The sequence below is a fragment of the Eriocheir sinensis genome, chromosome 25 (genome assembly GCF_024679095.1).
Source record: "Eriocheir sinensis breed Jianghai 21 chromosome 25, ASM2467909v1, whole genome shotgun sequence".
NCBI lineage: Eukaryota > Metazoa > Arthropoda > Malacostraca > Decapoda > Varunidae > Eriocheir > Eriocheir sinensis.
In genome coordinates, this window is record NC_066533.1 from 18,015,412 (window position 1) to 18,040,411 (window position 25,000).

General features: G+C 41.3%; 1 protein-coding gene across 11 annotated transcripts in view; it reads right to left on the reverse strand.

The window, feature by feature from the left end:
- Positions 1-25,000, reverse strand: part of LOC127003534 (CAP-Gly domain-containing linker protein 1-like) — a 140,079-nt gene that overhangs the window by 71,363 nt on the left and 43,716 nt on the right. For all 11 annotated transcript variants that reach the window (XR_007757131.1, XR_007757132.1, XM_050870385.1 and 8 more), the window contains exon 3: positions 23,878-25,000. This exon is cut by the window's right edge and continues 97 nt beyond it. Coding sequence is in view for 9 of the 11 variants with exons in the window: in XM_050870385.1 (XP_050726342.1) it covers positions 23,878-24,085 (208 nt within the window). In the remaining 2 variants the exon portion in view is untranslated. The remainder of the gene's footprint in view (positions 1-23,877) is intronic.

The window sequence follows — 25,000 nt, forward strand, 5'->3', positions numbered from 1 at the left end:
GCGTCCCAGGAACCTGCCAGAAGCGAGGTGAGCTCCAGTATCAGGTGTCCTCTCCTCACCCCGATGCCCGTGTCCCATTACGTGTGTGTGTGTGTGATAGTGGCGAAGGGGACACACGAGATGGGACACATTATGGGAAAGAGAGGATTGGACACGGGAAAAGAGTATGAATGGGGGAGGTTAGTTAAAGGGGGAATAGGAAATGGGTAGAAGTGTTGTGGGGTTGAGAAAGATATACAGAGGATGGAATACGGAGAAAGTGTATGAGTGAGAAAGGTTAGTAAAATGGAGAATAAGGAAGAAATTTGAGTGTTATTAAGTAAGTAAAGTATCATAGAGGATGGAATATTGAGAAAGAGTATCAATAGGACAGCTTGAAAGGTAAAGTGTATTAGAGATAATTGAATGTAGGATAGGAAATAAATATGAGAGTTATGGATCAAAGAAACCAGTGCAATACAAAGAGAAGAACACCGCAGCAACACAAAGACAAACGGAAACAGTACAAAGCAACACAAACACCAACAGAAAAGAGACACCTGAGAGGACGCAACACACAAAACCACAAACACACACAGAAACACACACAAAACGCACTAGTCTCCTCCTATACAAACAACACTTAACACACGACACACACGCAACCCAACCCAATTCAAACTAAAGCAAACGAAATTTAACAACACCAAACAACAAGATTACTAAAGCTAACTACTTATTGTCGCATTAAAATTTCCCTCCTAATAACACAACCAAAACCTTTACCCACCAAAGCTCACTACCTATTCTCGCATTGAAATCTCTCCCTAAACAACACGAACAAAACCCTTATTCACCAAAGCTCACTACTTATCCCCGCATTGAAATCTCTCTTAACAACAAATCCATTAACTGTACTCACCAAAGATCACTTCTTATCCTCGCATTGAAATTTCTCTCTCGTTAAACCACCACGAACAACTCTCCTTCCTTCCTTCCTTGATAACCCAGAGGAAGAAGAAGGACAAGAAGAAGTAGAAGAAGCACCGAACACTATCTTGAGAGCTCTTCGGGGTGAGAGTGAGAGAGCGAGAGAGCGAGGGTGTAGCGATGCGGGGCTGGCTGGCGGGGGTTAGGCTCTCTTCAGCGGCGCCCGAACGACTGAGTAAGCAAAGAGCAAGAGGCGGTGACGGAGTAAGGCGCCCCGACCAGTTCCTTCGTCTGAGCGGGGGCGGTGCGCGGGGTCACGGTGGTGGTAGTAGTGGAGGTGGTGGAGGTGGAGGAGAAGGTGAGGAGGTATATTGTGTGTGGCAGTGGTAATAATAGTAGTAGTAGTAGAAGTAGTAGTAATAGTAGCTGTAGTAGTAGTAGTAGTGGTGGTGTTAGGGAAGAAGACGAAAGAGGAATGAGAAAGAGATGGATAGAAAGAATGAGAGAAAAAGGAATGATAAAAGAGAAAGAAAAAGAAAGAAAAAGACACATGAAGGAAGAAAGGAGAGATGGAGAGATACAGTGACAGAGAATAAAAGAGAGAGAGACGTAATATACATAGCAAGGAAAAAAAAAGGGAGAGAGAGGAGACATCGATGAATGGGGTGTATATGTATATGTATTGCATGTTGGGGGGGCACTTATGTATAAATTGTACATGTGAAGCAAAGGTTAAGTTAAGAATGATACTGTATAATGTATGAAGATGAGTATGTATGTATGTATGTATGTATGTATGTATGTATGTAGGTCGGGTGTATATAGGTATGGAATGTGCAGGTCTGTATGTGTGTGCGTGTGTGTGTGTGTGTGTGTGTGTGTGTGTGTGTGTGTGTGTGTGTGTGTGTGTGTGTGTGTGTGTGTGTGTGTTTGCGTGGGTGTGTTTGTGTTGGCGGGTTGGGGTATAAGATATGACGCTGGGGGAGGAAGGGTAGCGGGTAAGAGTGAAGAAGGGAGGTTACTGCAGGGCATGAAGAGGATAGGGGAGGAAGGGTAGCGGGGAAGAGTGAAGAAGGGAGTATACTGCAGGGCATGAAGAGGATAGGGGAGGAAGGGGAGCGGGGAAGAGTGAAGAAGGGAGGTTACTGCAGGGCATGAAGAGGATAGGGGAGGAAGGGTAGCGGGGAAGAGTGAAGAAGGGAGGTTACTGCAGGGCATGATGAGGATAGGGGAGGAAGAGTAGCGGGGAAGAGTGAAGAAGGGAGGTTACTGCGGGGCATGAAGAGGATAGGGTAGTGGATAGGTGGGTAGATAGGAGGGTATGGTGAGTGTAGGTCATGTAGAAGTGGGAGAAAATAGAATGATGTAGCAATTTATTCTGTAGAGGTGAGAAAGAAGAGGAGGAAGATGAGATAGGAGGCAATGAGTGATGGTAATGTGACTCTCAAGAATAAGACAAGAAAAGTGAGAAATAAAGATGATAAACGGAAGAGAAAGAATATAGACGAGGAATAATAACTAATGGAGGTGGAGAAGGAGGATGAGGATGAGGATGATGAGGAGGAGAAGAGGAGGAGGAGGAGGAGGGTAATGCACCAACAAAGAGAAACAAAAAAAAATAAAAAAAATAGACGAGGATGACTTGGGAAAATATTAGGAGAGAGAGAGAGACAGAGAGAGAAAGAGCGAGAGGGAGACAGGGAAGAAGGGAGGGAAGCCAAGAACGGAGGAAGGGAGGTAGAAAGAAAATACATGGAGACAAATATAAGAGGTGACAGCGAGGGAAGAGAAAGAAAGACACAGATGACAGAAGGGAAGGAAGGAGATACGAATAAAAGAAGACACTTAAGGAGAAAACAAAAGATGAGAGATTGTGAGAATGAAGGAGACATAGAAGACGGGAAAGAGGGAGAGAAGAAGAAAGGAAGAAGAAGGAAAATACAATAAGAAAATCGATATCAACGAGATGGAAGGAGAATGACAAACAAAACAGAAAGAATGAGGGAGAGATGAACGATAAAAACAAAAAGAAAAGAAGATGATAATAGAGAAAATGAGAGGAAAGAGGAGAGAGAAAATATGGGAAGGAAAGAGAAATGGAGAGAAAATATAGTGTGACAGAGAGAATGAAGAAGACACAGCATATATAAGGAGGAAAAAGGATGGAGCGAGAGAGAAAGAGAGAGAGAACCCAGCAGGAGGGCCTCGAGGAATGGAAGGGGCGTGGCCAGCATCGTCAATCGCCCGATAAATAGAGGGTCCCGTAGCATCGAATCCCGCGGGGCAAAACGTCGACATGAAATAATAGGCTTCGATCCCACAAAACACAAACACCAGAGACACGATCGAAAATATATAGATAAATAGTAATGGTTTGAGGGAAGACCTTATGATATGGCGAAGATTAGCGGCCATACACGAAAGTTAAATAAAAAAATAATATAGTTAGTTATGAAGAAAACGATTTACATGGAAAAGACAATAAAGAAAGGCGAAGATAAGCTATAGTAGACGAAAGTTAAATAAAAAAATATAGTTAATTATTGAAAGACATTACCAAAATATGAATGAACGGAAAAGGGTACAGATTGACGAAAAGACCCAGTGAAAAGTGAATATTTGAGGAAGAAAATAAATAAAATGATGAATGATAATAAAAAGAGAGAAATAGAGATAGAAATGATGCAAAAAGGAAATATTTAATGAAGAAATTAGACATGATATCACAGAGATAGGTAGATAAACATAAAGATACGAAATGGCACAAAAGGAAAGTACGTTAGTGAAAAAATAGATAAATGATGATAAAACAGATATACAGATAGATAGAAGGATAGATAGATAAAGAGAGAGAGAGAAACACACCTGTCCACCCGATTATCACACTCTCAACAGGTAATCTTTAGGTGTGGGCGTCAAAACAAGGAAGGTGAAGGTTTGATGTATTTTCTCAGCTATCTCTTGAAGTGTTGCAATCGTTAAGGCTTTATGGACAAAGCGACCAGTTCGTTCAAGGACACATACCGCCTGGGCCCTTGACACATACACATATACTCTCTCTCTCTCTCTCTCTCTCTCTCTCTTGCTTTCAAAAATGGATGAATAAAAAGATAAATACTAATATAATCAGATACTCGAAAGAAAGAGAGAAAAATGATTAAAAAAGAAACCATCAGAAGAAAATATAAAAAAAATAATTAAGGAAAGAAAGAAAGAACGCAAAGAAAAAGTGAAATCAGGAAAGAAGAAAAAGAAGAAAAGAGAAAAAAAGAGAAAGAAAGCAAAAGAACAAGAGATTAAAAAAGAGGCCGATAGGAGAAAGAAAAAAAGAATAAAGAAAATAATTAAAAAAAGAAAAAAAGGAACGCAGAGAAAAGGTGAAATCAGGAAAGAAAAAAAAAGAAGAAAGAAAAAAGAGAAAGGAACCAAAATAACAAAACACATCAGACAAAACAAAAAATAAAACAGAGAAAAAAAAGAAAAAAAAATCAAGCTAAGTCCCACCTCCCCTTCTCTAAGCCTTACCTGACCCACCTTACCCTCCAAGCCTAACTAATCAACAGGTGAGGTGGCGATGTAATGAAAGCACCTGTCCGGGAGTCTCACGTTAGGATGTAAGGACGCGATTCATATTCAAATGGAGGGGCGGAGAAGCCTGTGGTGAGAGGTGCCATTAAGGGGGGGGGGCCATTAATATATACCCCTACCGCTACCCCCTTCCTACCCATCCCTTTCCCTTCCCTTAGTTCTTGCCCACACCCCCTTTCCTACCCCACCCTTTCACATCTATTCACATGCCCCTTCTTTATTTTTTTCTCCTCCACAACCACCACCACCACTATCGAAACCACAATTCCTCTCCTTCTCCTCCTCCTCCTCCTACTACTACTACTACTACTACTACTACTACTACTACTACGCTAACTCATCACACATGCGCATAAATTACGAAATAGGAATAAGACGAACTTTCACCACACACCGATGCCTTCCGTGGTGGTGGTGGTGGTGGTGGTGGTGGTGTCCTGTGAGCTTCCTTATATGACCAACAGGAGGCGGTGGTGGTGGTAGAAGAGACACCACTACCACCACCATCACCACCACTACCACCACCATCACCACCACTACCACCACCAAGATTATGATTACTACCACAACTAACAAAATATCACAACCACCACTAACCTAACAACCAACTCCATTATCATCACCACCACTACAATCACCACCACCACCAACAAAAACAACAACAACATCACCATCACCAACAGAGCAGTCTTGTGTGTGTTTGTGTGTGTGTGTGTGTGTGTGTGTGTGTGTGTGTGTGTGTGTGTGTGTGTGTGTGTGTGTGTGTGTGTGTGTGTGTGTGTGTGTTAAATCAATGCGAGGTACCTGCGTGGAACCTCAATTAATCATCTGTCCAACCTGTCTTTGCTTTTGTGTTGCTCTCTCCCTCTCTTCTGCTTTCCTCTTTTATCTCTTTAAAAATTGTGCACTGGATCATCTTTATTCTATACCAAAAAAGCCTCCAGGAATTCTATAACAAAAATCAGACAAACACACGCACACACAAAACAAGGCATGGGTAATATCACTATTTTTTTTTACTCATTCCTCGTTTTTCTTCTTTACCTTTTTAAAATCGTCCACTAACAGATCTTTTACTTTTTCCATAACAAAATCGTACGTAAACTCACACCTCTACTGTCTTTCTCTCTCTCACACTCTCCTTTTCTTCCTCTAAGTCTTCAAACCAACATGATAACCCAATTCACTTCTATACCATAACCAATCCATCTTTCCTAAACCCTGTCTTCGATTTTTTAACCCTAACAGTGACATAGAAAGCCACACACACCTTTTCAACTGTCTTTTCTTTTCTCGTTTTCTTTCTCCACGTCCTCAAAACAACATAATAAACCAACTGAAACATGACAAACCACTTCACTTCCCTACCACAATAAATCCATCACCCCTAAACACTCTTCTAAACCCAATAGACCAAACCGTGACGTAGGCAAACACACACACACACACACACATTTATATGCGCACCTGAGAGGATCCGAGACGAGTAAAAAGCCATAATTAACCGGCTTATCACAGCGGGAACCTTCGTTAAGACGGGCCAGGGTCAAGGGAGGCTTCTTATGGCTATCAGAGCGAGGAAGGAGAATAAGGAGACGGATGGACCATGGAGAGATAGCGAGGGGAGAGAGGGAATAACGTGGGAAGGAAGAAGGGGAGAGGCACGTGGAGGGAGAGATAGGGAGGGAGAAGATTGGTGGAGAGAGAGAGCGAGGAGGAGAGAGATAGCTAATTGAGTAGAGAAATCATTAGGAGATACATCGCGAAAGTAATTGATATCACACGAAGAAGAGGTGTTTGTGTGTTTGTGTTTGTGTGTGTGTGTGTGTGTGTGTGTGTGTGTCAGAGTGATGTATATACGGGCGTGAAGTAGAGTAATGCCTCCCATTTTTTTCGTATCCTTTAAGAGGAGAGACTAAGGAAAAAAAATAACAAGAGGAGGAGGAAGTGGAATGGGGTGACTGTAGTAGATGTTATTCCGGTCAAGGTGTGTGTGTGTGTGTGTGTGTGTGTGTGTGTGTGTGTGTGTGTGTGTGTAAGTTAGGACATTCACGAGGGAAATATAAATACACAAACCTTCCCAGAATATATAAAGCAAAAGACGAGAGAAAAACACAAAGAATCCAACCTTAAGCAAACCAAAAAACGAGAAAAAAAAAACGGAAAAAAAGTAAAGAATCGAACTCTACACATACACATTCCAATACCCAATCAGTACCACATAACCACCTACCACTTAAACCAACACCAAAACCACAGACACACACATACACACACACACACACACTAGAAACCTTCAACCACTAGGCACCAACACAACACACACACACACACACACACACACACACACACACACACACACACACACACACACACACACACACACACCTTTACCTGTGCACACAATATTAAACCCACGTACAGATCTCAGGTATGTGGATGAACAGGTGGAGGCAGAGGCAGGTAGTGGAGGTGGAGAGGGAAGATGGGGAGAGGGAGGGCTGGTAACTTCCTCAGAGGTATGTGGTGAACAGGTGGAGTAGGAGGAGAATGAGGAGGAGGAGGAGGGAGTTTTAAGTAGGAGGTGGAGGCGTAAGGAGTGTGGGATGTGGAGTAGTTAGTGCATAAGAAGACGAGTGAAGTAGGAAGTGGTGTGGGTGGGTGTAGGTGTGGGTATATGTGTGTCTCTGTGTGGGTATATGTGTGTCTGTGTGGGTGTGGATCTTTGACATGACGGAGGGAGGGAAGGGGAGAGAGAGGGAGGAAGGGAAAGAGTAGGTCATTAGAAGATGTGAGGAAGGAGGGCATGGAAGGAAAAAGGTAGGCAACAAGAAAGGAGGATAGGGAGGGAGAGAGGAAACTGGAGGGAGGGAAGAATGGAGGGAGAAGGAAATGACTGCAGAAGAGACGAGAGATAGAGAAAGCGAGACAAGAAGTGAATAGAAATGAGGAGCAGAGAAAAAGGGAAGGAGGAAATGGCTGAAGGAAAAGCGAAAGAGAGAGAGAAAGCGAGAAGATGCAATGAATTTAGACAGAGATGAAGAGAAGGGAAGAAGGGAAGAAGGAAATGATTGAAAAATGAACATGAGAGACAGAAAGACAGTGAATAAAGCTAAAGAAGAAGAGGAGACAAAACAAAGTAGGGAGATAAGAGAAAATGGTAAATAGAAAATAACTGAAGAAGAAGAAGCAATAGAGAGAAAAAGAAAAACGAGTGCCGAATGACAACAGAGATGAAGAAAAAAAAAAAAGAATGAAGTTAGTAAAGAAAAAAATATAGCGAACATTGGACAGAAGGACAGTGAAGGAACGTAGGAGGAGGGGGCGTTCAAACATACATGAGGCGTTGGGTACCTTCCTACACACACACGTACACACACATACACACACACAGGAGTAATCGACACGGAGTAATGATGGTGATAGGGGCGGGCGGTGATGCTGCCGTGTCGAGATAAGATGCTGTCCTCTTAAAACCTTCACATCACCTCACTGACCCTATTTCCGTGCACCTATTTCAAAACGGGAAAGCAACGACACGGATAGAGGGAAGGAAAGAAGGGAAAAGGGGGTAAGAGAAGGGGTAAGAAGAAATTGTTGAGGGAGGGAGGGAGGTGAGAAGAGAAAGGGAATAAGAGGAAATAGCTGAGAGAAGGGAGAATGCGAGAGAGAAGTTACGAGTGAGGATAGGGAGAGAGAGAGAAGAGAAAAAAAGTAAGAGGAAATAAGAGAGAGAGAAGAGAGAAAGCTAGAGAGAGGTAACGAGAAACGATAGAGAGAAAGAGAAGGAAAGAATAACGACGTAAACTGATTTGTATTTAAGTTCTAAGCTGATTTACTGAACTTAAAACCTCCCTAGTGTAACCTTGAATGAAGTACTTAGCGTTTCGAGCGGAGGTAATAGGAGCGAAGTAAGATACAGCCTAACCATAGACCTTATTAATAAAGATGCAGACGAATTCATACTACGCAAACTGACTTAGATATTAACAAAAAAGGGACCTAGAGTTACAGACCTTGAGCATAATGAAAAAAAAAATACCACCATCATATGAATTCACAATAATGATGATAGTAATAATAATGATGATGATGATGATGATAACTATACATTCCATTGGTCAGTGTGAAGATGGGATTAGAAAATACTGAAGCGTGGGAAACTAACAGGGGACGAAGAAGTGGAAGAAGGGGAGGAGGAGGAGAATGGGGAGAGAGAGAGGGGGGAGACATCGCGTGGGAAGCTAACTAGGAGGAGACAGGGAAAGGGGAGAATGAAGGAGGGTAGCGTGGGAAGATTCAGGGGAGGGGAGGGGAGATAGGGAAGAAGGAAGAAGAAGAGGAGGAGGAAGAGGAGGAGGAGGAGGAGGAGGAGGAGGTTGTGGGCATCAAAGGGTGTGTCCCCAAAACATAAAACCGGATTGATAAACGCTCCTCCTCCTCTTCCTCTTCTTCCTCCTCCTCCTCCTCCTCCTCCTCTTCCTTATCGGTGTCCATTGCGTAATAAATTTCCAAACACCACCGACTAATCGTCCCCATAAAAAAACACCAAGAAAAAAAAGTAAACAGGGATATTGAAAGAAGTGTGTTTGTGAGTGAATTAAAAGGTGATCACTTGGTATCTAAATGGTGTGTGTTTTTTGTTTTTTTTTGTTTTAATTAGTACTACAGGTGTGATGGTGTACCTTTGTTTTTAGGTGTGTGTGTGTGTTTGTGTGTGTGTGTGTGTGTGTGTGTGTGTGTGTGTGTGTGTGTGTGTGTGTGTGTGTGTGTTTATTGCTATTAAATGCATTTGCTATGTTTGTTTTTTGGTTGTTGGTGTTTTGTTTTAATTAGTACTACAGGTGTGATGGTGTACCTTTGTTTTTAGGAGTGTGTGTGTGTGTGTGTGTGTGTGTGTGTGTGTGTGTGTGTGTGTGTGTGTGTGTGTGTGTGTGTGTGTGTGTGTGTGTGTGTGTGTGTGTGTGTGTGTGTGTGTGTGTGTGTGTGTGTGTGTGTGTGTGTGTGTGTGTGTGTGTGTGTGTGTGTGTGTGTGTGTGTGTGTGTGTGTGTTGCTATTAAATGCACTTGCCATGTTTGTTTTTATTTTCTGTTGTAGTTCTTTTATTTTGTTTTATTTCTTTATTTATCAGTTGTAGATTTTATATTACTTTTTATTAACCTATTTAAGTGTTATGTTTTTTTTCTACTACCTTCTATTTATTTATTAGTTTCAGTTATTACTTTTATTATTACTATTACCATTACTTTTACGTCATTTCACTTATCTATCTATTTATATCTCTTCTTTTATCTTCATTCATTTCTATTTCACTTTTATTTTATTTTTGCTTCCTGATTTGAAAGGGCGAGAGCTAATTCCTGATGCAAAAGTCGTGACTGATTGGCTGTTTACTGAAGGAGGAGGAAGAGGAGGAGTAGGACGAGGAGGAGGAGGAGGAGGTGGAGTAAAAAAAGGAGAAAGATGACGAGGAGGAAAATCTTCATTCCTCCACATTAGAGAATCCAACCACACTGCAACTCTATTTCCTCCTTCTTTCTTTCCTCCCTTCCCTCCTTCTTCCCTTCCTTCTTCCTTCTCTTTCTTCCTTTCTTTCTTTATTCCTCCACATTAGAGAACACAACCACACTATTTCTCCATTTCTCGTTCCTTCTTTCCTCCCTTCCCTCTTTCTTCCCTTCCTTCTTCCTTCTCTTTCTTCCTTTCTTTCTTCATTCCTCCACATTAAAGAGCTTAACTGTATGACATATCTATTTCCTTTTTTTTTCTCCCTTCCTTTTAATCCTTCCTTCCTTCTTCCTTCCCTTTCTTCCTTTCTTTCTTCATTCCTCAACTGTATGACATATATATTTCCTCTTTTTCCTCCCTCCTTTTTACTTTCCTTCCTTTTTCCTCCCTCCTCCTTCCTTTCTTAATTTATTCCCCAACATTCGCGAACCTCACCACAGAACATCTCCATTTTCTTCCCTAACTCCTCCCCGTCACCATTCCTTTTGTCTCCCACTTACTCAGGCTTCGCAGGGTGCAGACAAACAAGCTTGGCAAGGGTGAGTGAGGCAGGGAGCTAAACACGCAAGGGTGACTGTCCGTACTCAAAGGTCACCCTCAGAACCCTTTTTAAGCCTTTATCGATGCTTATGTTAACCCCAAAAGATTGCAAAAGGATCGGACTCTATTCCTTAACACTGCAAGAGAATCGAACTCCACTCCTTCGTCTCTCTAATTCGAATACGTACCAAAGAACCAGTGACAATTGCTTCCTTGATGACTTTATACTATAGACGACTAAAGGATCGGATTCCCTTTATATCTACACCCCCATTAGAAAGGTATAGGATCGAGCTCCACTCCGTGCCTTCCCACAAGAGAGATGTATAACCGACTTGACTTTTTTTCTTGCGTCACTTATGCAAATGGACGTAAAAAGTGAGGTTCAAAGTGTGGAGTCATTGTTTTTGGACTATATTATGTCATTTTTTGTGAGGGAAGAGGAGGAGGAGGAGGAGGAGGAGGAGGGTAAGGATAATGACGATACAGAAGACGATGACAAAGGGAAAGAAGGAGGAGGAATAAGAGGAGGAAAACGAGAATAGAAAAAGAGAAAAAGGCGAAGATAAAGAAGATGAAAGATGAGAAAGACGAAGCAGAAGAAAACAAATAAAACAAAAAAAATATGAATACGAGAAATAAAAGAGTTCGAGAAGACAGGAGGGGAGGAGGAGGGATAAGAGAAGAGGATGAATAAGAGAAGGAGGAGGAAGAGGAAGAAGAGGAGGAGGAGGAAGAGGAGGAGAAGAGGCATCTGACCCTTTCCTAAGAGCCATTTAGTAACATAAAGAAGGGCGGTACTTTTTAACTTATCTCTCATCCAGATCAAATCATGAGAGAGAGAGAGAGAGAGAGAGAGAGAGAGAGAGAGAGAGAGAGAGAGAGAGAGAGAGAGAGAGAGAGAGAGAGAGAGAGAGAGAGAGAGAGAGAGAGAGAGAGAGAGAGAGAGAGAGAGAGAGAAAAAAAAAAAGAATAATGGGTATGAAGGAGAGTTGAGAAGGGGGCGTCTCCTACACACACACACACACACACACACACACACACACACACACACACACACACACACACGAGGAACTACGCATCAGGCTTCCCTTCGCCTTCTCTTTATTTGCGTCTTTGCTCCTTTATACGCAGTTAAACGCAAAGCAAAACAAAAGAGCAGAGAAAATCGTGTTCCTTGCTATTGAGACTTATTTTTCAAGCTATTTATTTGTTGTTTGTTTCTACTGATGCAAAAAACAATAACATTCATTTGTATATATGTAAGAATTGTTAGTAAGTGAATGTTTTGTTGTCTTTTTATTCATGGGTATCTATTTTGTTTTCTTTTTTACGTGTATGTTTGATCTATTATCTATTATCTATTTTTATTATTATTATTTTTTGTAGATCTTTTGTTATATTTATTTCTCTCACGACGGAAATATGACAGAAAGTAGAACAATAATTACTCTTTCTATGGATAATGATTTCCTTTTCTTAATTCACAAACAAACTCAAACAAAAAAAAGCAGAATAAAAGTCAAAAACACAAAAATAACAAAACACAAGAAAACAAAACAAAAAACAAACAAAAACAAACAAGAAAAAACACAACCCTCCCCTCAAAAAAAAAAAAAAAAAAACTCACGTAGGCGTAGCAAGAGAAGAAAAAATGAAGAAAGTAGAGTCCACAGGTGAAACGCTTCCCAGGTAACTTGATTTGAAGGAGGGAGGAGAGAGAAGGGGATGAAGGAGGTGATAGGGGGGTACGGGCGGGGGGGTTGGGGGCCAGGTAACAGCCTTCTCACCTACGCCCGATTAGCCAGGTGAGTGCACTGACCAGCCCAGGTGAGAACAGGTGAGGGAGTGAAAACAAGTCCCGCCCTGGATGTGAAATTAAAACGTCCATCTTCGATATTGGCATTTGTATTCACACACACACGCACACACACACACACACACACACACACACACACACACACACACACACACACACAGTTACCCTTTAATCTTTCTCTTGCTAGGTTAGGTTAGGTTATACAGAATGAAGAAATGGAAAAGATTATACAAAGAAGAATGGAAGAGAAGAAAATGGTAGGAGGAGAAAGAAGAAAAAAACAAAATAAGATAGAATGGAAGAAGATAAAAAGTTAAGAAAGAAAAAGAAGAAGAAGAAGAGGAAAAGATTGACTGGAAGACGAGAAAAGATAAAAAGAGAAGGAAGCTGAAGAGGAGAAAAAGATAATAAGGGAAGAAAAAAGAAACCAAAAAAAGAAGGAAAACATAAGATTAAAGAATGATAAAACTGGAACAAAAAAAAACAAAAATCACGAAAGACAAAAGAAAGGAAAGACATAGGAGAGAAAGGAAGAGAACGAAGGACAAGAAAGGGCGGATATGGGGATGGCAGAAGATGGGGGAGGGGGAGAAAGAGAATGGCAGTGGGAGGGGATGAGGGGAATGGGTGATAGGGGAAGGGGAGGATAAGGGGATTGAAAGATAAATGGGGACAGGGATAGATAGATTTGAGATTGATACACCCACACTAACAGACCCTCGTGTCCGCCTACAACCACCACCACCACCACCACCACCACCACCACCACCACTACCACCACCACTACCACCACCGCCACCAATCTACGAGCCGATTTCACAGTCCAACACAGTGTCTTCGTAACAGCCCGAACCAAACTATAGAATCCCATACAATCCAAAATGGTGAGGTCTTCGATGCCACACTAAAAACACAAGACTTTTCCTGTATAGTTTCATCAAATTTGTGAACTTAAATATAAATCCCAGACACTATACAAGGAAATTTCGAAGGCTCTGGTACTGGTTTGGGAGCTTATTAACCCATCATGGAGAACTGTGAAACTGTCCCTACGTCACCACACACCTTATCTTGCATACCTGTCGCTGTTTCGTCATCACTAACCACCTGACGTCACCACCTATGTTACCTTTTACAGCTGTTACTAACTACGTTAATCAATTTCTTCCCTATTTTGGTTTTCTTTCTATTCCTTCTTTCTTTATTTTCTTTTCTTTTTCTTGTTTCCATCTTCCTTCTGTCATCTTCCTTCCTATATATATTCCATTTCTATTTCTTTTTTCTGTTTTTCTTTTCTTTTTTTATTTTCTTCTTCACTCAGTCACTTCAACTCGTCTTCTTTTTATTCCTTCTTTCCTCTTTTCCTTTCTTTTCCTTCTTATTTTCTTCTTCCTCTATGGCTTGTAATTATCTCTTTCATCCTTTCCTCTTTCTTCAGTTAATTGGATTTACATATGTGAGTACGTGTAGGATTCGTGTGTGTGTGTGTGTGTGTGTGTGTGCCTGTTTTTTTTGTGTGTGCGTGCGTGTGTGTGTGTGGCCCCGTCGCGCCCACACCCTACCTCCGCGGGACATCCCCTCAAGGTGAAGGGATCAGCAGTGTCACCTGTTCTTACCTGTTGATTTTTTCCCACAGGTGATAACAATTAGCGGCCCTTATGTCCCTTAAACAATCTACGGCTATCTGTACCTTTTTTTTCCATATAGGTGATAAAAAAATAGTGCCCCTTATGCCCCTAAAACGAACCCTGATAATTTCTTTTCTAATGTTAGGGATGAGAAACAGTGGTCCATATGTCCCTTAAACGAACTCTGATAATTTGTACGTTTTGCCATATATAGGAGTTGACGATTAGTGGTCTTTCTCCTTCTTTCTTTCTTTATTTATTTATTTTTATTTCTCCTTTTATCTTATATAACATTTTTTTTTTTCATATTTATTAATCTTTTTTTTTCTGTGTGTGTGTGATCTTATACATTCCTACACACTTCTTTATAGCTGAATTATTCTCAGAGTAAACTATTTATACCCCGAGGAGGACTCTGTTGCTCTTAATTATCCTTCTCTTCTCTCTCACCACCAACCCAGCTCGGCCTCCCTCCACCTGGCGACAACCTAGACGGCGTGACAGCTGGACAGGTGAGGTCTGGATGGGATCAGGTGTGTTGGCAACAGCGACCTACACCACCACCACCACCACCATTACTACCACCAAGAAAAATGAAGACACAGAGGAGACAAATAAAAATGGGAGCGACGGAGAAGAAAAAAGGTGAGTAATAAAATAGGTAAATTGTGCGCTGGTGAAAGAGATGAAAAAGAAATAACAACAACAACAACAACAACAACAGCAACAACAACAACAGTACAACAGCCAAGATAGAAATAGAATGAATATTAAGAGTAAGAAAAAAAACGAAAGTCTATCCCATATTTTAATTACGAATCCATCATCTTATCAATTTCCCAGATGGACGAGTGACAGGGAGGGGAAGGAGTGGGAGGGAGAGATGGGGAGGAGAAAGGGGAAGGGAAGGAAGGGGGGGAGAGGGGGATTACTACCCACTCTGTAACCCACGCCGCTGACCACACCCCGCCCACACCCCGCCCACACACACACACACACACACACGTGCCGACTTCGAACATATGATGGTGATAACAACAACAACAAGAACAACAACACAACAACAATAGAGGCGGAGGCGGTGCGCATGGCTGAGTGATCATCATGTGGACGTGGTCAGCCCGTGGTCCTAGGTTCGACTCCCACTGAAACACCATCCCCGAGTGTCGGAAGATTACCCACACGTTGTCCGGAGCTTCAATCAATCTTTTTCTCCTTGTTTTTTTTCTCTTTATCTCTTTTTCTTCTTTTTCTTCTTCTTCTTCGTTTGTCTTCTTGTTCTCGTTCATCCGTTTTCTTCTTCCTCATTGTCTTTCTGTTCATGTTCTTATTCTTGTTCTTTTTCATGGCCCAAGCAAAGAGTCATATACCACGGCAGTCACTATAAATAAAATCAGTCTGCGCTACTAACGAGCTGGGGCCGTCCAACATTCCCCTCAAGAAAGTCTACCGGCGCTACAGACAGCACTAAAAAAATTGGTTATCACGTTCTTTTCACAGGTAAGGTAAGGACGACACAGGTGAATGCAGGGCCCGGCGCTCACCTGAGACGATAATGACAGGACCCGATCACGTCGCGGAAAGAAATTATAAGAAAAGTCAAAAACGAAATAAGATGAAAAAAATGAAAAGAAAACTTGAATTCTCGCCTCCACATGACCTAGAAACTAAAGGAAAAAAAGAAAATCTCTCTCTCTCTCTCTCTCTCATACATGATAAGGGAAGAAAAAAATGTACCAGGAAATGCCACGGTTCTGAAGGTGAGACAGAGCGAGTGAGAGAGAGAGAGAGAGGGAGGGAAGGAGGAAAGTAAATTAGGAGGAGGATTGAAGGAGTGAAGGAGGAAGGAAGTCCATATCGAGAGAGCGAAGTTACTTGATACTGTACGTCTTACTTTACTTACGGAAGAAGGAAGAGGAAGATAAATTAAGAATATGGTAAGAGAGAGAAAGAGAAGGAAAGGGGGAACGGACGAAAGGAAGAGGAATAAAATGAGAAGAAAATAAGAGAAAGAGACAGGAAAAGACAGAATGGACAGAAGGAAGAGGAATAAAATGCGAAGAAGAAAATAAGAGAAAGAGACAGGAAAAGACAGAATGGACAGGAGAAAGAGAATTATATTAAAAGGAAAGAAAAGAAGATAGGTTAAAACGAAGACATATAAAAAAGAAAAATGAGAAGATAAAAAAAAAAGAAAGAAAGAGAGAAAGAAAAAGGAAAGGAAGAAAAAGACTAATTAGAAAACGTGTATATAGAAAAACCAAGCAAGTGATAATTGAAAACATCGAAGAGAATAAAAAATAAAAAAGGTGTGAGACGGATAAACAATGAGAAAAAAAGTTAAAAAAGAAATTCATAACATAAATAAAAGAATAGGAACAGGAGAAAGTGTGTGCGTGTGTGTGTGTGTGTGTGTGTGTGTGTGTGTGTGTGTGTGTAGGCTACAGACAAAAGACAACCTACATGTGTGCGCTTTTTTAGACGCACACACACACCTACACACACACACACACACACACACACACACACGACTGACCGAATCTCTTCCTAAAAAAAAAAGAAATATCAGTCCGTCTGTTAACCTAAATAAAAAAAGTTAATTCTCTCTCTCTCTCTCTCTCGCACGCTTCCACCAACAAAATAGTTCACAACGACACTTCCTCCCTCCCTCCCTCCCTCTCTCTCCCTCCCTCCCTCCCATATCAAGTTTTCATCTCCCGTTAGTCTCCCACGTAAAGCTTAAAACAGGAAGTTGTACATGGATTTCCTGGATAATTATGAAAATGATAAATTGGATAAATGGATAGATAGATAAAGAAATATAGAGACCAAGTACATAACGAGGTAAGAAGAAGAAGAAGAAGAAGAAGAAAAAGAAGAAGATGAAGAAGAAAAGGAAGGAAAGAAATGAGAATATGGAGAACGAAAAGAGAATGAGTAAGAAGGAAGAAGAAGAAGAACATGAAGAACAGAAAGACAATGAGGAAGAAGAAAACGAATGAACGAGAACAAGAAGACAAACGAAGAAAAATAAGAAGAAGAAAAACAGATAAAAGAGAGAAATAAACAAGAAGAAAAAGATTAGGATGAACCCACATTTGACCTTGAACCCAATCTGCCTGACCTGATCGCTAACATGACCCGCAGCTTTAACTCTCTTCCCCTTCCCTTCTTTATTATCTGATCCCTATTCCCCTCTCTTCCCCTTCTCTTATCTATTCCCCTTCTTCTTTTCGTTTCCCGTCACTCTCTCTTCTCTCACTCTTCCTTCATTCCTTCTCTTCTCTATTCCTCTTCTTCTTTTCCTATCCCATCACTCTCCTTTCTCTTCTCTCTCTTTTCATTCCTCCCTTTCCTCTCTTCCCCTTCTGTTCTCTATTCCCCTTCTCCTTTTCGTTTCCCATCACTCTCTCTTCTCTCACTCTTCCTTCACTCCTTCTCTTCTCTATTCCCCTTCTTCTTTTCCTTTCCCATCACTCTCCTTTCTCTACTCTCTCTTTTCATTCCTCCCTTTCCTCTCTTCCCCTTCTCTTCTCTATTCCCATTCTCCTTTTCGTTTCCCATCACTCTCCTTTCTCTTCTCTCTCTTCTCATTCCTCCCTTCCCTCTCTTCTTCCCCTCACACTCCCCATTTCCATTACAATGACGTGTTTATCTTTTTCGTGTTTGTTTGTTTAGCGTTGAGTGTCACCAAAGCTTCATGGGTATTTTCTCTCTCGCCCTGTTTTTATGTATGAGGTTCCAGTACGTGTTTTTTTTTCCGAAGGCTGAGAAGTAATACACCCACCCACCCACCCACACACACACACACACACACACACACACACACACAAAGACATACGCAAATCAGTTTTAAACCAATACAAAACACGAGACCTTAACTTCCCTATCAACGCCATTACGGAAAAAAAGAACCATTGACGATCTAAGAATTTACAACCTCGCTAAAAAATGTAAATATATAAATCCACCTTCATATTAGTTCACCATAGCGACCCTACCCCATTTTCTCCTTAACTCTCCCTTCCTCATCATCTCTCTCTCTCCATCATCATCTCTTCCTCCCTTTTTTTCTAAGAATTTACAACCTCGCTAAAAAATGTAAATATATAAATCCCCGTCCAGACTAGTTCACATTTTCTCCTTAACTCTCCCTTCCTAATCATCTCTCTCTCCCTCATCATCTCTCCCTCCCTCGTTACAGCTCCCTTCCTCATCTCCCTTACCTCAACCCCCCCCCCCTCCTTCCACCCCTTACAGTAAACAAGTCAACAGCAAAACCACACAGAAACAAACTTCCTCCACCTGTAAACACATGGCCGAGAGGTGATCTGTTTACCTGTGTGTGTTTACCTGTCTCGAGGCTCAGCTGGCGGCCCACACTCCCCGGCTACTTGACAGGTGTGTTTTATGGGGACATTGAGCGAGGCCACAACCCAGACTGGAGGCACGGGGGAGGATGGAGATAAAGAGGGAGGGAGTGAAGGAGTGATGAGGAGGGGAGGAGTGGATGGCAGAAGAGATAGAGGAGTGAAGGAGGGAAGGAGGGAGTATGAGAGGAAGGAGACAGAGTGAGTGAGTGAAGGAGTGAAGGAAGGAGAGGGTAGGAAAACAGAGAAAGAGGGGAAGGGGGGGTGAGGCAAGAAGGAGAAAGGAAAGAAGAGGAGGAGAGAAAGAGAAGAATAAAAGAAGGAAGGAAGAATGGAAAGAGAGAAAATAGGAAGCAAAGTATGTGGAAAGGAAGGAAGGAAGAAAGAAAAGAAGGAAGGAAGGAAGAAAGAAAGAAAAAAAGGAAGAAAGGAAAGAACAAAGAAAAGAAGGAAGATAGAAAGGAAGAAAGAAAGAAAGAAAGAAAAAAAGGAAGGAAGGAAGGAAGGAAGGAAAGAAAGGGAGGAAGGAAAGTAAAATATCACCACCACCACCACCACCATCATAACACCATACATCACCACCACCTCCATCATCACCACCACCACCACCACCATCACCACCACCAATGACGTACACCAACACACGCCCCCACCTAGCGCAGTTCAACTCAAGGTCACCACATCAAAGACCTACGTACAATTTTAATACGCGTTCTCCTTCAAGGTAAATAAATAAAAAGAGATAATGGAGGTAAATGGGATCGTCTGGAATATGTGAAAGAAATGAAGGATAGAAATTAATGAAAGAAATCACAATAAATTTTACGTTAATAGAAAGATAAGAGAAAGATTGTCACATAGATAAAATTAAGAAAAAGAGAAAATACAACTAAATGTGAACTTCTATAAATTGTGAAAGAAAGATATAGAAGAAATAAATTAAAAAGAAGACATTGAATTTAAAATAAGTATAAAAATAAGAGAAATATCGTTACAGAGGGTTAAGGAAAACACAAAAAATAATAATAAATAGATAAATAAATAATTCTTCAGATCTTCTCAGTTAAAATAAATGAAAAAAATAAATATAAACAAATTCCCTTTTTAACTCCACTAAGCCAAAAGGATGTTAACACCCCACACGGCCTCCTCCTCCTCCTCCTCTTCTTCTTCCTCTTCTTCCTCCTCCTCCTAGGTGATGATGGGTGTTGTGTTTACAGGAGCTCCCCTGCGTAGGCCGACTGGCTTATTGCACACTTCATATCCTCCTCCTCCTCCTCCTCTTCCTCCTCCTTCTTCTCCTCCTCTTCTTCTCCTCCTCCTCCTTCTTGTTTTTGTTCCTCTTGTTCCTATTCTTCTTGCTCTTCTTGTTCTTCTTGTTCTTCTTATTCTTCTACTTCTACTTCCTCTTCCTCCTCCTCCTCCTCTTCCTCCTTCTTCTTCACTGAGCAACACGTGTGGGTGGTTTCGAGGCGCCGCCCTGCCAGCCTTCTCAGGAGGAGGTGGAGGAGGAGGAGGAGGAGGAGGAGTTTGTATGGAGGAAGACAGGAGTGTTTTGTGGAGTCGTAAAAAGGGAGGAAGCTAAGAAGGGAGGGAGAATAATAGTGAACGGAGGATAATGATGGTGAGAGGGAGAATAGATGGTGATAGTGAGGGAAAGGGAGAGAAGGGGAAGGGGAGAGAGGAAGAGGGAAGAAGAGAAGAGAGAAGAAAGGGTAGGGTAGAAGGGGAAGGGAAGGAACAGGGAAAAGAGAAGAGAAGAGAAGAGGAGAGAGAGAGAGAGAGAGAGAGAGAGAGAGAGAGAGAGAGAGAGAGAGAGAGAGAGGAAAGGGAAGAATGGAAATGGAGAAAGGGGGAAAGGGAAGGAAGGGTTGAAGAGGAGAGAAGAGAGGAGAAGAGAGAAGAAGAGAAGAAAGGGAAGGTTAGAAGGGAAGAAAGAAGAAAATATGAAGAATCAAAAGAAGAAAACGTAACTATTTGACGAAAACAAAAGAAGAAGAAGAGAAAAAGAAGAAGAGGAAGAAGAGGAAGAAGAAAAAGAAGAAAAGAAAAAGAAGAAAAAGAAGAAGAAGAAGAAGAAAAAGAAGAAGAAGAAAAATAAAAAGAAAAAGAAAAAGAAAAAGAAGAAGAAGAAGACGAAGAAGAAGAAGAAGAAGAAGAAAAATAAAAATAAAAATAAGAAGAACAAGAAAAACAATCAGTAATATATCACGGAATAGCTTGACGGAACGAAGGAAAACACAACAGACTCTTATCCCTGAACCCGTGGAAAATGTGAACGTCAAGCGGTGAGCAGAATCTGAATAAACTCGAACTGAACAAAATACTGAAGGAAAACAAAAGAATAAACCTTACCAAATAGAGGAGGATCAAAAGGACGAGCGAAAGTGACTTAAAATCCACAAGGTGAGAGAAGGGAAGGAAAAATAAGGGAAATACAAATAAAACAAATATACGAAAATACGAAATAAATGAATGAAAGACAAAATACTGAAGGAAAACAAAAGAGTAAACCTTACCAAATAGAGGAGGATCAAAAGGACGAGCGAAAGTGACTTAAAATCCAGGTGAGAGAAGGGAAGGAAAAATAAAGGAAATACAAATAAAACAAATATACGAAAATACGAAATAAATGAATGAAAGACAAAACACTGAAGGAAAACAAAAGAATAAACCTTACCAAATAGAGGAGGATCAAAAGGACGAGCGAAAGTGACTTAAAATCCAGGTGAGAGAAGGGAAGGAAAAATAAAGGAAATACAAATAAAACAAATATACGAAAATACGAAATAAATGAATGAAAGACAAAAAGTTGAAGGAAAACAAAAGAATAAACCTTACTAAATAGAGGAGGATCAAATGGAGAGCGAAAGTGACTTAAAATCCAGGTGAGAGAAGGGAAGGAAAAATAAAGGAAATACAAATAAAACAAATATACGAAAATACGAAATAAATGAATGAAAGACAAAAAGTTGAAGGAAAACAAAATAATAAACCTTACCAAATAAAGGAGGATCAAATGGAGAGTGAAATTGACTTATAATCCGGATGGTGAAAGAGGAGGGAAAGAAAACAGGGGTAACACAAACAAAATAAATACAATTGCAATAAAAAAGAAACACAAAAAGAGAAGTAAAAGAAATACACTGACCAGAACAAAAGGAAAACAGAGGGAAAATAAGAAAAAAGTTATGATGAAAAAAAAGAAAATCACAGAAGAGAGAGAAGGAAAATTAATAAAATGGTCAACGGAAAGGAAAACAGAGAGAAGACTAAAGAGATTGACAGTATACAAGAAAAACAGAGAAAACAAGAAAAAACAAATGCACTGACAAACATAAACAAACAAACAAACAAACGTACATTCAAAACACCCATTAACTAACCACGTAGAATCAAAACAAATAAAAATCAACGAAATTATACAAACAAACAAATTTAAAGGTTGATACACAAATAAGTAAGTTATATATGAATAAATAAATAAATAAATATACACTTTTTTTTGCACAGGTAAGGCAAGGTAACCAAGGTGTCAGGGAGTCTCACCTGCCGGAGGGGGGGGGGGACGCCAACACCTTCCCCCCGCCTCCCCCTCCCCCCTTATGCTTCCCTCCTCTCCCTAATAAACTATAAAATAATAATAATAATATACCTAAGAAGACCCCCAACTCCTGATCTCTTTAACCCATTGTAGTAGTAGTAGTAGTGGTAGTAGTAGTAGTAGTAGTAGTAGTAGTAGTAGTAGTAGTAGTAGTAGTGAGGGAGGTAAGGGAGAAGAGGATATTTCAAGGGAGACAGAAGAAAGGGATGGAAAAGGGGGAATAAAGGAGGGAAAGGGGGAATAAGGAAGGGGAAGGTAGGGGGCATAAGAAAGAGGGAGGGAAGAGGGCATAACAAGGAAAGGGGGAGAAGGAGGGGGCATAAGAATTGGGGGGGAAGGAGGGGGGCGTGGGAGGACCAGCATGCCCCGAGGCTCCGTACAAGGGCCTCAGGTGTGATGTGGGCGACCAGTAAGAGTTTCACAGGTACGGTGTTTGTGATCCCGGTGACCTGTCTTACACACACACACACACACACACACACACACACACACACACACACATGAGGAAGTAGTAGTAGTAGTAGTAGTAGTAGTAGTAGTAGTAATAGTAGCAGTAGTAGTAATATGCAGTAGTAGTAGTATGTAGTAGTAGTAGTAGTAGTAGTAGTAGTAGTAGTAGTAGTAGTAGTAGTAGTAGTAGTAGTAGTAGTAGTAGTAGTGGTAGTAATAGTAGTCGTAGAAATCAAATATTTGTTTCCGTGGCAAGTATTTCGAAAAGATATTACATAATATTTCCTGTAACTTTTTTTCTTACACTGATAATGTCTATAAGAATGTAGAGGTATGGAGTTACTGAAGATATAAAATGCTTGAGATACCCCTATAAGTAAAATTTTCTATAAGTACAGTTCAAAGAAAACGTAAGTTAAGGGTTGACTAGTCTATCTTTCGTGCCCCCCTCCCTTCACTCTCCTTCTTATGCCCCTTCCTTTACCTCTCCCTTCCTTTATGCCCTCGCCCTTCTTTTATGCCACCTCCCTCAACCTCCCTCTTTTCTTCTTATGCCACCTGTAGTCCCCTTCTCCATAACAATCCGGCCTCCTTAATCACTACAGCAAATTAAGATGTATAGTTTTATCACCAATGATCATATACAAGATGAAGTTTGATTTAGCTTAGAGAGTGAGCATGTGAAGTAGTACAGTGAAGCGATGATGTATTGAGGTTAACGAGAAAGAAAACGAGGTGAGGGAGAGAAACTGCGCAGTGGTCCCTCATACGCCTTGTTTTTCTTCATACTCTCTAAGTTTGTCCATTGGTCTCAAGCTAATATAGGCAGGACACGCCCTTCTTTACATGTCTACGACCTCGGCAGGACAAGTACACGCAGACAGACAGACAGACAGACAGACGTGTATATGCACCTTAATTATGTATCCGAGAAGGTTGCTTGACTTCTCCTCCCTCCTCCCTGATCACCTTCCTACATAATCAACGACACATGAATTAAAGTTACTCGAATGGGCATTATAGACAGGCAGATTGGTGAAGAGAGAGGAAAAAGAGAGGTTAGGGAAGGGACAGATAGGAGAGAGAAAGATATTAAGCAGACAAAGGATGTGAATTGAAGTAAAACACGAAACAGAGGAAAAAAAATCGTCAGATAAACTTGAAAAAAAAGAAAATCAGTCGACGAGAGCCCAGAAAAAACAGTGATCCAAAACAAACCACAAAAAGAAAATAGCAAGAAAAAAGACCCCATAGCTATCATATAAAAACAAACAAACAAACAAAAAATAACACAAGGACTTCCCTATTCGATAAAACATACACGACCAAAAAAAAAGAAGTACCACAACAAAACCTCACTGAAAAAAAGACAAGAAAACACGTGAAAAAAACCCCGAAATTTTCCACTCAAAAAACAAACAGAAAACAACAAAAGAGAAAACGGGAATGCGAGTACTTACTGGCACCAGCGGAAGGGGACGGCGTGGACAGCGGAGCAAACTTGTATGGCTTGCCTGAGGGGGGCGTGCGGAGCGGGGACTCAGACCTCGAATCGGGCGACGAGAACTGGCGCCCGAACCTGACGGGGATGTCCACGGTCAGAGGCTCGGAGAACTGACGGCCGAAACGGATGGGCTCGCGGAGTCCTGAGGGTCTGACGGCGTCCATGGTGCTGGTAGGATGTGTAGGATGCGTTGCGAAGGACTCTTGGGGATGGGTAATAGGACGTGAGTGTGTGGTTGTCGTTGATTGCGTGATACTTGTTAATTTGGGTTGCGGTTGAGAACTACGTGTGTGTGGTTTTTGCGGTGTGGAAGCCCCGTGGAGATGATTTTCCGAGGTGGAAATTGAGTGTGGAGACCAAGTGGAGATAGTTCTTGAGTCTTGAGAAGGCCGTGGAGGTTATTCTTGTATCTGAAGACCTCGTGGAGATGAGCCAAGGATTCGTAGGATGCTGTGGAGATGAGGACGCCTTCTCGATGACCTAAAGATCTGCAGGACACCGTGTTGATGATCCTAGGAGTTTGAGGATGCCTTGAGGAAATCCTTAGAGACGTTAGATAACCTATAGGAGTGTTGCAGGATGTGGAGACGATCCTATAGGACACTTGGTAGATCTTGCGTCGTGGAGATGACCAAAGGACGTTGTAGGAGTGTTCTGAAGAGCGTAGGATATTCAAATGGTGTTCTTCAGGGTAGGACTAGGAACCATATCAGTTTTTCAAGATCAGGATCATTCGTAAAACACCAGATTCGTGTGTTTGAAGTTCGTATTCGTTAAGTTATTGCGTGCACTAGAAGATACACTTTTTTATAATTTTAACTATTTTTTTGCTTCTCATTCGTCACTTAGCGAACGAATGATGCACTTTTTACTTTTTTTAGGTATGCGGGAATCTGTTTATTAGCTTTTTCTCTTCGTTTATTTCAGTTTTTGGGGGGATGTCTCTTTTTTTCTAACTTTTTCCTTCTTCGTGGTATTTCAGTTCGTTCTATGTTCGTCTTCGTTATGGATGGGGACGAGGGAGAGGGCGAGGGTGTAGGGATGTCGCCTCGTCGTTGGTGGCCGTCGCAGGTGAGGGC